Source organism: Tympanuchus pallidicinctus, unplaced genomic scaffold, assembly GCF_026119805.1.
Source record: "Tympanuchus pallidicinctus isolate F22 unplaced genomic scaffold, pur_lepc_1.0 scaffold3, whole genome shotgun sequence".
Taxonomy (NCBI): Eukaryota; Metazoa; Chordata; class Aves; order Galliformes; family Phasianidae; genus Tympanuchus; species Tympanuchus pallidicinctus.
In genome coordinates this window covers 10,508,039-10,520,581 of record NW_026294747.1, presented here as the reverse complement: position 1 = coordinate 10,520,581, position 12,543 = coordinate 10,508,039, and the positions used below count along the sequence as shown (strand labels likewise).

Sequence of the window (12,543 nt, the reverse complement as noted above, 5' to 3'; positions counted from 1 at the left end):
TGAATAATAAAAAGTAACATTTCATCTCAAGTAGATTATAATTAAGTGAAACACAGTAACTGAGCCCATCAACTTCTTAAACTTACTCTTCTTTGTATTTTCCTATAAATGTAACATTAAACATCACTTGGAACAGTTTTCCTAACCACCCTCATTTTTCCACTGTTTTGGTGGAGCATAAACCTTCCTTTGGAATTGTACACATGGGACTTGACATGCAGAATCTTTAACAGATTTAAGCAGGAGTAAATATTGCAGCATACAATAGAGAAAAAAAAATGACCAAAAAAAAAAAAAAAAAAAAAAAAGAACTGCTGAATTGTGCTAGGTGTTTTATATTGCTAGGAGTCCTGCTAGTTTTTATTTTCTCTCTCTCTCTCTCTACATATATGTATAGATCAGTACATATATGTATATATGTATATACTGATTAAGTTTAGAATGGGTATGTTAAAATGGCAAAAAAACTTATCATCACAGTTAATAAAAAGATAAATATGATAGAGGCAAAGAGAAAGATAGACCATCAAACAGATAGCTAGAAGAGCCTATAACTAGCAACAAAAATGATATTCTTTCATATTTGTGTTTGGAATTCATATATTGCAGTAGCAATTGAGGAAGGGCAAATTTCCATCCCCAAGTGAATCATTTGCTAATGTAGAATAATCCTATGTGCACAAGTAAAACACCCCCCCATACACACAAACATGTAAAGAGTTTTATGTTGCTTAAACTTTTAAAGATGCAAAAAGCTCATGCTTCAGTGCTTCAGTGAGCTACATTCTTTCATAAATATTTGTAAGATACAGAAAAATTGTTTAGTGATTCTCAATATACAAAGGTAAGGTTTTAAAGTAAAATAGAGAAATAAACAAATGATTAGTCAGGTTCTGTTTGGATTTTTTGAAGAAAAACTTCCAGAGAATTGAGTGAGAGTGAAGATTTCTTGGAACAAATTGGGCAGGAAATTCATACTTTGGAGATAGATCAGAACGAAAAAATCCAAGGACTGTCAAATATTTTAAGTAACAGAGTGGAATTGAACATGTGCCTAGGTGTTGTATTGCATCCCTATGCAGATGAATTCTGTTTCAAGTAAGGCATACAATAAGATGAAATAATTTCTAGTCAATGCAGACTATCTATTAAAAAATTGCTGCTTTTAATGTAGTGGATATTCAATCTGAAGACAGCTATGTCTTCCAAGTAATTATTAATGGGATGCTGTGAATGATGACTTCAGTAGAAGGTAATCCCTAAACAGACGTCAAGTGATTTGCAATTTATCTTCAGTACTAATTTTTGTAATACATAAATAAATGTAAACAAACAAGTGGATCATATATAGGCCATAAATTCAGTCATTTTGAGTCTGTCTTTTGTTGCCTTGCCTTACAAAAATAATTCAACTCAGTCATTTTTAGTCTTAGTCACTCTAAATACAAGTGTATGATATATACATTTATCTGCAAAATGATGTAAGCAGTAACTTTTTTTTTGTTTTGCCAGTGTATGATGTTTATAAATGTGTATAAAGCCTTTATAGTGTTTATAACTACTGTACACACACGTAGTCTGAATGTTGCTAGACTACAGTTTTAAATAGAGCTGTAATATTATATTCTTGTAGCTTGGAGTCAAAGTAAGTGCACAATGGGTACTTTTGTGAGATTTACTGTTCATTCCTTATTGGGGTGTAAGTTTCAAGGGGGTGTAGCACATTGCATTTTCGCTAATGCACTTGATTTTGCTTCAGACATTTAAAGAGCTGTCAGAAAAATAGTTGGGAAGGGATCAGAAAACAATGTTAATTTGCCAATTTAAATGTTTAGCTAGTTTTGCAGAAGTGAAAAGTGGAATGTTCTCTAGGCAAATCGTGTGAATATTAATGGCACAATCTTGCAAGCAGGTCAATTGATCTGAGAGTTTTTACGTTACCTCCTCTCTTACATTAACCTCCCTATTTTGGTCCAAATCTTTAGTCCCAGACTGGCTGGACATGTTAGCAATACTGGCAGAGCAGAGAGGCAGGAGACCTGTGGTAATTGGCCACCTGAGGATTTACTTGGCAAAGAGGAGATGGTGGATACAGGGGTGGTTTGAAGCCAGAGTACGTAGCCATGCATCAACATTCCTCAAAAATCTAAAGGGTCCAAAGACCCTTCCTATTCAAATATGAGAAGGCTATTGTTGAGTTCTGGAAATCTCAACCAGACCGAAGGTGTTCTTTAGTGGACGGTGTAGGGATATGCAGCTGAGCTGCATTGTAACTGTAGCTCTCAGTTAGGAGAGTTAGGTGCCTAGTTACTGGAACTGTGTAGGTGCTCATGTTTAAGTGCTAGCAAATTTTCACTAGTGGTTTGCAGTCTGAGGTACTTCCCATTTAGGTGGTACAGTTAACAGATGTTTACAATTCCATGGTGAGATAACAGGTAATTTAAAGCTCATAGTTCTAACCCTGCAGGAGGCATGTATACCTCCATACATTTGAATTTTGTCTAACATGTTAAGAAGAGTTGTATTGGTGAATGACAAATTCATTAAGCCTTTAACTTTCCTATTATTCCAATCAAGTTCTTTTCCACTTTGATTCACTCTATTGTTTGTTGTACATTTAATGCAATCTCAATTAAAAGGCAGTTCTGTAAATTCTACTTCATTGTACTCCCTTTATACTTTATGACCTGCTCCCTTTATATTTTGAAATAAAAAAAATGTACCCTGTCCCACTGAAATGTGGATATGCAAAACAGTTTTGCTCACTTGTTAAACGTTTGAAAGAATGTCTGAGTTTTTTAGCTCAGTCTATCCTTTAGGGCTTAATATTAATAACTATATCAAGATGCGTCATACGTCTGTCCCAAACAATTTTTCCCCCCCTTCTTGCTGCTTGTAAAAAGACTATTTATTATAATAAAAGAAATTTTTATGGTGGAGTATGAGAACTAGGTTTCTGATCTTCAATGTCATCTGTAACACAAGATCAGCTTGTACTCAGTCATTTCTTCAGTATGTTCTACAACTCTTATTAGAAGTGTTTTAAAAATTAACTCTCCAAACGCCTTTTGGCATTATCATTGTGATATTCTTTGATGAGCACATAGGGATTTTCTTTGTTTGTTTTACAAATGTATTTATTGTAACAAATATCAGGAAAAAGTTAGTACTAGCAGCTGTTAGAAAGACAAATTGGAGAGAATTAAGTGTGTATGGCTTGGCAACAAATACGTAGAAATTTTCTGTGACCATGGGTGACTTTCTTTTTCCTTTGCTTTGTGGAAACAGTCACTGATGCAAAGAATTTCTAGGTGTAAAAATGTGTGGAGAAGGTACCTGTAGGTTTTTAAAAGTAATAATTTATATGCCTGACAACATGCAATCTTGAAACCAAAATGTTCCCACGTGAAGTAGGTGTTCAATTTTATGGATAAAGTATTGAAAGATGTTTGCAGCAAATCACTTGCAAGCAAATGCATTGGCTGAAAATTGTTTTCACAGAACATTTATCAGACCATTTAAAAAGTGAAAATTTAGTGAAAAATCCCTAGCTGTTTGTAAATCATCTGCAAATCATCATTTGCAAACAGGAGTATAATGACTGTGTCAAATGAATTACTGTGATGTTTTTGCTCACTGCTAGCCAGGTGTACCATACTCATACAACAGATGTTTGAATTTCTCAAGCTGTGCAGAGGCTTTAAGAGTCAGGCTAGCAGTACCAGCAATGAAGGTAGTATGTAATGCTATTTGAATATTCTCTTACAGAGTGGTCATGATTTGACTCTCTCTATTGGTGCCTAAACTTGAAGTTCATTGGTTTACCAGTAACTGTTCAGCGATGTTTATCAAACCTGGAGTTTGGTCAATAAATGACAAAAATCCAGTATTTAAGGGACATCTTGGAAATAAGCTGTACATGATATGTGTATTGGTTTAGACAATAATCAAGAATTTATAAAACACTGGTTTTTGCAAAGCATATTTTTATCTCCTTTTGAATGTTGGCATAGAATAGCACAGCGATCAAGAAGTTACAGATTCAGTAGACTATTCAAACACATCGGACGCTGTTTCTCTTGCTAAAATTATAAAGTACAAAAATCTCAAATACTTGTCAGTATTGCTCTAAAGAATGTTAATAATATTCTGAAATACAGTATTAAGGTAGGCATGTATGTCAAATAACCAGTCAGTAGTAAAACAGCAACTTCCAGTGCACTTGGGTATTTCTGGTACTGGAATTTGTTACATCTAAAGTATGATGGAGATTCTTTTCCTCCAGACAAGTTCAGTCTCCTCTTTTTCTCTTGTCTTTACTAAAGGTAATGGTCCAAAATTAGTATAAGAATATTTGGAAGTGTCTTTTAATATAGTAAGTAAATCTGTTATTATTTAATCCGAATGTAAAAATTATCTTTAATTAATTCATAGCCAATAAAGACTAGACCGAAGGAGGAGTTCAGCATCCTGGCCTTACTCAGAGAAGCAGTTGAATATATGTACATTGTTGTAAGAGACATTGTATCTTCTGTAAAAGTTGAATTATTACATGCTGCAATCAAGCTTGCATTTAATTGCTTGACTGTCAATGATATCAGCCTAACTCTAGTTAGAGTGGTTTTGCTCCAGCATGCTTAATATTGTCACAGACAAAAACAAAGGATATTACATGGTACAAAGTTCTACATCAGAAGGCAAAATATTCCAGAATTAGAGACAGTGCACTCTTAATTGTGTCTCTCCATGTGTTTCCACTGTGAAAGTAAATCAGATATGTGGAGGTTTTTGTTTCTGCAGACTGTGCATTACCACACAGAAAAGAACACTTGTTCTTTTTTTTGTTTTCAGTGTACTTTTCTTCAGAAACTCAGACTTGCACATCAAAACCTGAAGAGCAAATGGCATTGTGATGATTGGTTTTAAATACAAATCAAAATTCAGAAAGAAAATACCCAAAGTATTCCCAAGTGATTTAAGAGTAAATCTAGCATTTAAATAGTAAATTTACTATTTATATTACATCCTTAAAGAAACACAAACAATGTTACCTCGTCAGCCATATGCCATTTGAGGTACTACATGTAATCTTGAGTTCCACCATAAACAGTCACAAAACAAAAGTTCTAGTCAGGAGTTTGGAGGATAATTTTGGACACCAGAAGTCTACTGCGGCAGTTAGGCATCGCTTAGGTGCCTAGAGCATTTTGAAGATCTCTCTCCGAGTGCTGCATTGCTGTATAGATTGAATAAACACACAAAGTACATGAAATAATCGTATTCTGGTAGTTGCTAAATAATTTACTCTCCAGTTGCACATGAGGGCGGGAACTAAGGTGAACAGATACCATGCAGGACCAGACTGAGAACCTCAGAGGAATGCATGCAGTGCTCACAGGAAATCACCTGCTTTGATTTGGCCTTGCAAAAGGGCTTCCCTCCTCCAAACAGAGGTAATCACGTTCCCATCTTGCTTTTCCTTCTAGACAACAGCCTCAAATTCCAATCACCACAGGAACGGGGGTTGTCTATCCTGGTGCTATTACCATGGCAACTACCACGCCGTCACCTCAGATGACATCGGATTGCTCAAGCACCTCCGCCAGTCCTGAGCCCAGCATCCCCGTCATTCAGAGCACTTACGGGATGAAGACAGACAGCGGAAGCCTTGCTGGAAACGAAATGATAAATGGAGAGGATGAAATTGAAATGTATGAGGACTATGAGGATGATCCGAAATCAGACTATAGTAGTGAAAACGAAGCCCATGAGGCAGTCAGTGCCAACTGAGGAGTGTTCACAGAATTAAAGTACTCAGACTCTTTTTTTTTTTTTTTTTTTTTTTTTTTTTTGGATTTTTTTTGAACAAAAAGTTCTTAAAGAGCCTGCATGCATGTGTGGCTCCTACAATTACATCAGCAGAATGGTCTTAAATGTTTCTTAACGTGTGAGACAAGATTGTTTCCCTAATTTTTCATGAACTTGGGTTTTTTGTTGTTTTTGTTTTTTTAAATTTAGATGAAGACATATATTAAATATCAGACATCAGGACTTGAAAACTTATATGAATCAATAGCTGTCTTACAAGTCTTACCTTTTGTCTTTTTCCTTTTGGATGCTGATAAAGGCTTAAGTTACTGTTTTAGATGGGGGTTTTACATTCTCACTCAGGTATGCTGTGCCAGCCTACAGGTTGTGAATGTGTTTTTATTCTGGATTATTTTAGAAAACAAAAATTGCAGATTTCATATTGTGAAACAGAACAACTCCGCAAGTGTGCACAGCTGTGCATCATAGCTCATCTTTAAAAAATCGTCTCTGAATTCCATTTTTTTCCATATGTATAGCTGAACTTCTGATGTGCCAAACTTTTCTTAACTTTTGAATCTTAACATTTAAAAAAGAGTCTTAAAGGAGACACTGTAAAGTCTTAGACAATCCTTTGGCATCTTAAAAAATATATATATAAAAACCTAATTTTTTTTTTCCAGAAAATGGTGAAGTACTCAGGAATCTGGAGACAGGATATTCTTAAGTAGTGAACCTGGTTGCCATAGTGCATGTGCCCAATTGCTTTTGCCTCTTGATGCCATTAGTGTGAAGTTTTAAGTAAGCACAAAAGAGCGATCACCAGCTATGGAAGGGCCTGTCTTAGCAGTGTGAGGCCACCTTTGACTACATTCTCTACCCTTTTGCTTTTAACCCTTGCATTCAGTCTTAACACATTTTCTCTTAAATAATTTATTCATTCCAGAATGTCAAGGGTCCAAATACTTAATATTTATTTTTAAAAGTACTGTTGGTGGCATTACACTTACAATTCCTTATTGATATTTTAAAGAGCTCTTTCTCCTCCTTCAAATTACATAGGTATGTGAAAATAAAAGTGCACCTGCTACTAAAACGAACATGACATTATGAATGAGAAATTCAATTGTTTCCATAACAGTGTGTGTTCAAGGAGTACTTGGAAACACTCTGTGATATATAACACAAAATAAAGTGAGTATTTTTATATGTACGTACAGTACAAATACTCTAAAAATTTGTGTTTATAGTTACAAACCTCTATACTTAGCTGGACAGCAAAGGCAGATATGAAATCAAAATCCATATAGAATCTGCCGTGATGAATTTTTAGGGCTTGTAGAATCCTGCAGTGAATCATGGCTCCATACATCACGTTCCTGTTGTCACCTGAAGGAAGTTTGCTATCTTGAGTATTTGTGCAATGATTTATATGTGAGACTCCTAGTGGAGGAGGGAAGGCCACAAAAATAACTGGCTTGCAAAGCTGAGAAAATGATGCATCAAAAATATTTACTGAATATTGTTTATGCGGGAGTGCGAACTAGATCTTCATGCATGTTTATAAAGTTCTTTGGGATCTCTGGTGGCAAGGTGTACCCAAAGTTTTTATTTGTATTATTACTGGAAACAAAGGAATTGCTACAGAAAAGTCTAGGAAATACACAAGAAAGTTATATTCAAAGAGTTTGTTAATGTTTGGAGAAGGAAAAGAAAAAAGAAATTGCCATTTTTTCCCCTGTTCGCATTCCACTGCTGTTCATAAATATATCTCTATTTAAAATGCAGATCCAATGGGCCTGGTGAATACCTATGCTGTAGCTCCTCAACTCCCTCAGCTTTTCTTTTGAATTGGATATGTTCAGCACATTGATGATAAATTCAGACTCAGGCTAAGAGGTATGAATGAGCCTAGGGCAGCTCCTCCCAAAGTCTGAGGGAATCTTCCCACAGAGCTGAATGGGCTTTGCTTAGACCCCAGACAATGAGAGGGCTGTAGTACTAATGCCGGTCATCGTCGGGCTGTTGTACTATCATGCAGAAGTTCATGTGAGGTGCAGTGATAAGATGCTGTATCTGGAGCTGCCATTTTCCTCAGAGCCCCAGTAATACTTCTTAGAGCAGACAGAGCCATTGTTGCCACTCTAGGGATCATATTTAAATGTGCAAGAACAACCCCCAAAACAGAGAAGACTGTTCAATTTACAGGACAATTTATAAAGATAATGGCATAGAAACACAATGGTTAGACTGCTCTGACCATTTTGTAATTTGGAACAAAATGCTATATTTTTAATATTTATTTAAATGTGTTCTGAGTCCATGTCTAATAAGCAATAAACCGGTCTAGCCGAGACTTTAAAGGCAAATGCTGTGTCGTTAGCTGGTGAGCGCCCTCTTCAAGCTGGCTAAGGTACTGATAGAAAGTGTTTTTTGTTCTCACAATTGCTTGGGAATTGGAACTGTTTTCAATACATTCAGCTCAGATTGGGGGGAGGGTACGATTATTTCCTAAAAGAAATGACTATTTATTAATGTCTTACATAATTCTTATGTTAGAAGTATTTCTCCCTCCTCCCATGTCACTTTTTTTTCTCTTGCTCTTTTTTTTTTTTTTTTTTTCCTTCTGGTTTTGTTGCATTGGTAGAATGCTGTATTGCTAGTATTGTATTTTATGTAATTATTTTTTTTTGCACAAAGGCAAACATTTAGATTAGTTGGTTAATTTTTTTAAATTTTATGACCATGCCAAAATAATATTCTGCAGGCTTGTGGAGAACAAAGGACTGTTCTTTAGGACTGAAACTTGATTTTGCTTGTAGTACAAAAAAACACACACTCACAGATGTTGTTTCGTAAGTGTTATAAGCACTGGATATAAATGGTATTTTTTATCACTTCTGACTAATGTGAAACTGTTGTACGAAAACTACATGAACAAAAGTCATCTGTTTCGACTCGTGTGGGCCTGCCTCACAGTTGCCGGATTTGAGTCATTTTTATGTCTTGTTATTTCATTTATTTATGCAAAATACATGTATGTATGAACACTTTGTTTTAGCTCCAGCCCTGCCTCAGTGCTGATGCTCTCTATGTTAAAGCCACATTCTTGAAAATGACTGGCTGTTCAGGAATCGCCAGCTGGTAGAAATTGCATTTATTGGCTGGGGAAGTGGGAGGAACATATTTGAATTTGAATTGTGCATGTGAGCATTTTATTCTATTTATTAGCCGACATTGGCTCTAAAATGTCAGTAGAAGGAAGGACAATCATAAGGATAAAAAACAACTTTTTTACTTTATAAATCGGAGCTCAAAACAAAGTTTTTGATGAATTTACCATCTCATTTTAGATTTTTTTTTAAATTGTGTAAATATAACATAGGAAATAGAATTTTATTTTTTGTTCATGGATACTTAGTGAAGTATAAGTTATGTATTTACTTTTGTTCTATATCAGTGTATGTTGGTCCATATTAAATGCTGACAAGTCACTGTACCTCATGTAGATGCTGAATTTACACCCGCAGTGTGAGCGCAGTATTGTGGACCTGTAGCTGGGACAGCAAGATGCCTCACTTGTGCTCTCACTGATTTTTGGTAGTATATCCCACAAACACAGAATACTTTCTTCTTGTTTTAGAAAGTTGATACATGAAACACACAAAATTGCAGATACAGCTAATAGGAAACACTATTTTTTTTTTTCTGAATCCAAGTAAAACTGATTAAATGTTTTAGTTCTTAACAAGAATGGCATTTGGAAGTCAAAAGCATATCCCTGGAGAGATTGTTGTGAATATAAGATGGCCCTTGCAATGCAATCAAGACTTAGTAATATCAAATCTTTATTTTCTACATTAAGTAAATCACACTATTGTTACATTAGGCTGCAATGTCAGGGGAAAAAGTTCACACAAAACACAAACAGGACTTTCAGAATTGTTCTTTAAATGTTGTGTTTAAGTTCCTCTTAATAACTCTGACTGGAAAAAATAACAACTCCATTCAGGTAATACACAAATACAGTGTATTTGTACACTGTACAAATACACATATACAGTAATACTATTTTCTCCACAAATGAACAGCTTATTTAATTAGTACGAATACAGTATATTTTCTTTTTGGAAAAATTTTAAATACTTGTTTTCAAGAGAAGAACACTCCTGAAACCGTCTAATATGAGCTAGTATAGTTCACTTCCTATTCCGTGAAACTGGGTTCAGGTTTACCTGGAGGTATGACTGCTGAAATAGCCTAGTTCTGGTGGATACGTGTGCTTGGGTGTCACCATTTAGTTCATGAAACTGCTTGCTGGGAATACACGGGATCACAATGTGCTCCTAAATCAGTGTACTCAGGTGCAGCACAAGACAGGGGGAGGGCAAAGGACGGGACTGCTCGGGGTTGGGAAAACAAACCGGCATTGCAACGTATGCAGCAGTCAGCTGAGGACAGCTACTGCTTTGAGCATAAACACAACCTCCGCCCAATGCAACCTGAACCGCGGTCCTCTCACTGGGTTGGCTTTCTGGTTTCATTTTTTGGTCATACCAAAGGCGTGGCATTTCAAAAATCATCTCCTAGCAAAACATACAACAAGATTAACACCTCCACCCTCCCTCAGCAAAACACTTATCTACTTGCTTAATTTTAAGCATGTTAGTACTTCTGTGGTGGTCACGAGGACCAGTGGAGCGTTGGCGTTAAGTAGGGCAATCTTTGCTGAACAGGGCCACAGTGTGAACAACTGCACTGGAGATGCAGCCAGCAGAATGTATGATAGAGTTCTTCATGTTTTTATGAGACGTTGATGAATGGGCTTGGACCCTAGGTGTTTTGCATGCTTTTTTAAGATTCAAGTTGGCACTTAAGCATGTTCTTTTAAAAGAATAATATTATATGACCTCATCTGATCTTTTACAAAACACTTACTCTTTTGCTTTAAAAAACAACTTCCCCCAAGCTTTTTTTATATGACCCATTAATATCTGTGATTTTTCTCAGATCAAACTACATTTTTGATATGCTGTAATGTCCTACTAAGAAGGAAAAAGAAAATAAGATATAGCTATATGCAAATATATTTCGTTTTAATCCATTGCCCTTTTTTAAATATCAGATTTGCTGGAAATGGTGACAAAGAAGTATTCTGAGATTTCACACGCTGGGTAAAAAGGGGTGGGGTAGGGTGAACTGGGCTAAAGGAAAACTTATCAAATTGATATTTATGGCAATATGAAAGCTATAAAGCAACTTAGTGACATGGCTTGCTTTGTAATTTCCGCTTTCTAAAAACCACAAGTGAGGTCCTTGGTGCTCTTGGATTATGGGGAATGTGCAAATATTTAACTGTTTGTATGCTGCACATTGCAGACCTGCTAGTGTGCATTCTCCGTTTGTCTTCCTTTGTCATTTGTGTTTTGCTTTCTAGAAAGCAATGTTGGTTTTTTTTTGTACCCTTCTTCAGCTTGTAGCAAAATAGAATGCTTAGCATTTATGTTCATTCATTATTGTATTTCCCATGTACAAATTTTTTTATTACATTAAGACAAGCTTATAAGCTGTTACTACATAACTTATCTTACTGTAACTCTTATTTCCTGACATTGTAATTTGTTTGTGATGTATATTGTGAGATTGTACTCTATGTTAATTTAATCAGCACAATTCACTGACATGCTGGACTGACATGCTAGCTGCTGTTTCAAATTGTAAAGTTTGTGTAGAGCTGTTGGGACAACTGAAACTCTCTTGTCTAGGTACTATGCTTTGATTCCTATAGCAACAATGTGGGTGCAGCTCTCAATGGCGGGGGCTGCTTGTTGGACACCCACTGGCTAATTTAACAGGCAGGTTTTCTTTGTAGAAATTCTATATACAATGCAGGTACCTACCTGGGCCCATGGCCGGTAATTATTTGGGCGTGTAGAGGAAAAACTAGTGTCTATTGCTGCTTTGAATATGTTTTAAAGTCTGAAAATGTAAATAGTTTATCAAAAAAAAAAAAAAAAATCTTGTACAGTCCAGTGTAAAGTTTTTAAATGAACTTAAAGGTTGCCATCACATCTCACACTCTCCTCTTGATACAGTTGAAAAAAAAAAAAAAAAAAAAAAAGACAAAGGAAAAAGTTTGCTAAGGATACTGAGTAAAAAAAAAAATCTGTTCTCAGTTTTAAAAAAAGAATAGTTATTCTTAGCTCTGCTTCATTGCATAAACAGACTTCTTGGATTTTGTTGTGCAGTATTGACGTGAGGTAAATTAAATATTAAATAATCTTTCAGTGGTACTTTTAAGAGTCTTCTCCTCCTCTGCCTCAGTTATTAATGGAAAAGACAAAATTGAAAGACACTGTCCATATACAGTATGTTCTGGTGTACATTGGCACCTTACCTACATGTTTCGGGTGGGGGGGATTTTTTTTTTTTTTTTTTTTGCACAAGGTGCTTTCCTGATATGTTAAACATGTCATCTTTGGGTGATACAGTATATGCCATGATAGGGGTTTAGACCCCTCAGGGGAGTGTCTATAAGACTGCCTATTTATGCTCATTTACCTCAAGACTGTCCTCTCTACCCTTAATCTATTCACCATCACTCCATCTTTTGTACTGCTGTTGACACTTACAAATTAAAGATAAATTTTGTTTTATGAGATGTGTGTGTGACCTCTTCTGTGTATTCTTTATTATTCTTTTGACGTTAGCAATAATGATTGACCACAAGGAGCT

The 12,543-nt window shown here is 35.7% G+C and overlaps 1 protein-coding gene across 12 annotated transcripts in view; it reads left to right on the top strand.

The window, feature by feature from the left end:
* Positions 1-12,464, top strand: part of SOX6 (SRY-box transcription factor 6) — a 372,478-nt gene extending 360,014 nt beyond the window's left edge. For all 12 annotated transcript variants that reach the window (XM_052694745.1, XM_052694743.1, XM_052694742.1 and 9 more), the window contains one exon: positions 5,487-12,464. In XM_052694745.1, coding sequence (XP_052550705.1) covers positions 5,487-5,790 — 304 coding nt within the window. In that variant the 3' untranslated portion in view covers positions 5,791-12,464. The remainder of the gene's footprint in view (positions 1-5,486) is intronic.
* The last annotated feature ends 79 nt before the right edge of the window (positions 12,465-12,543 follow it).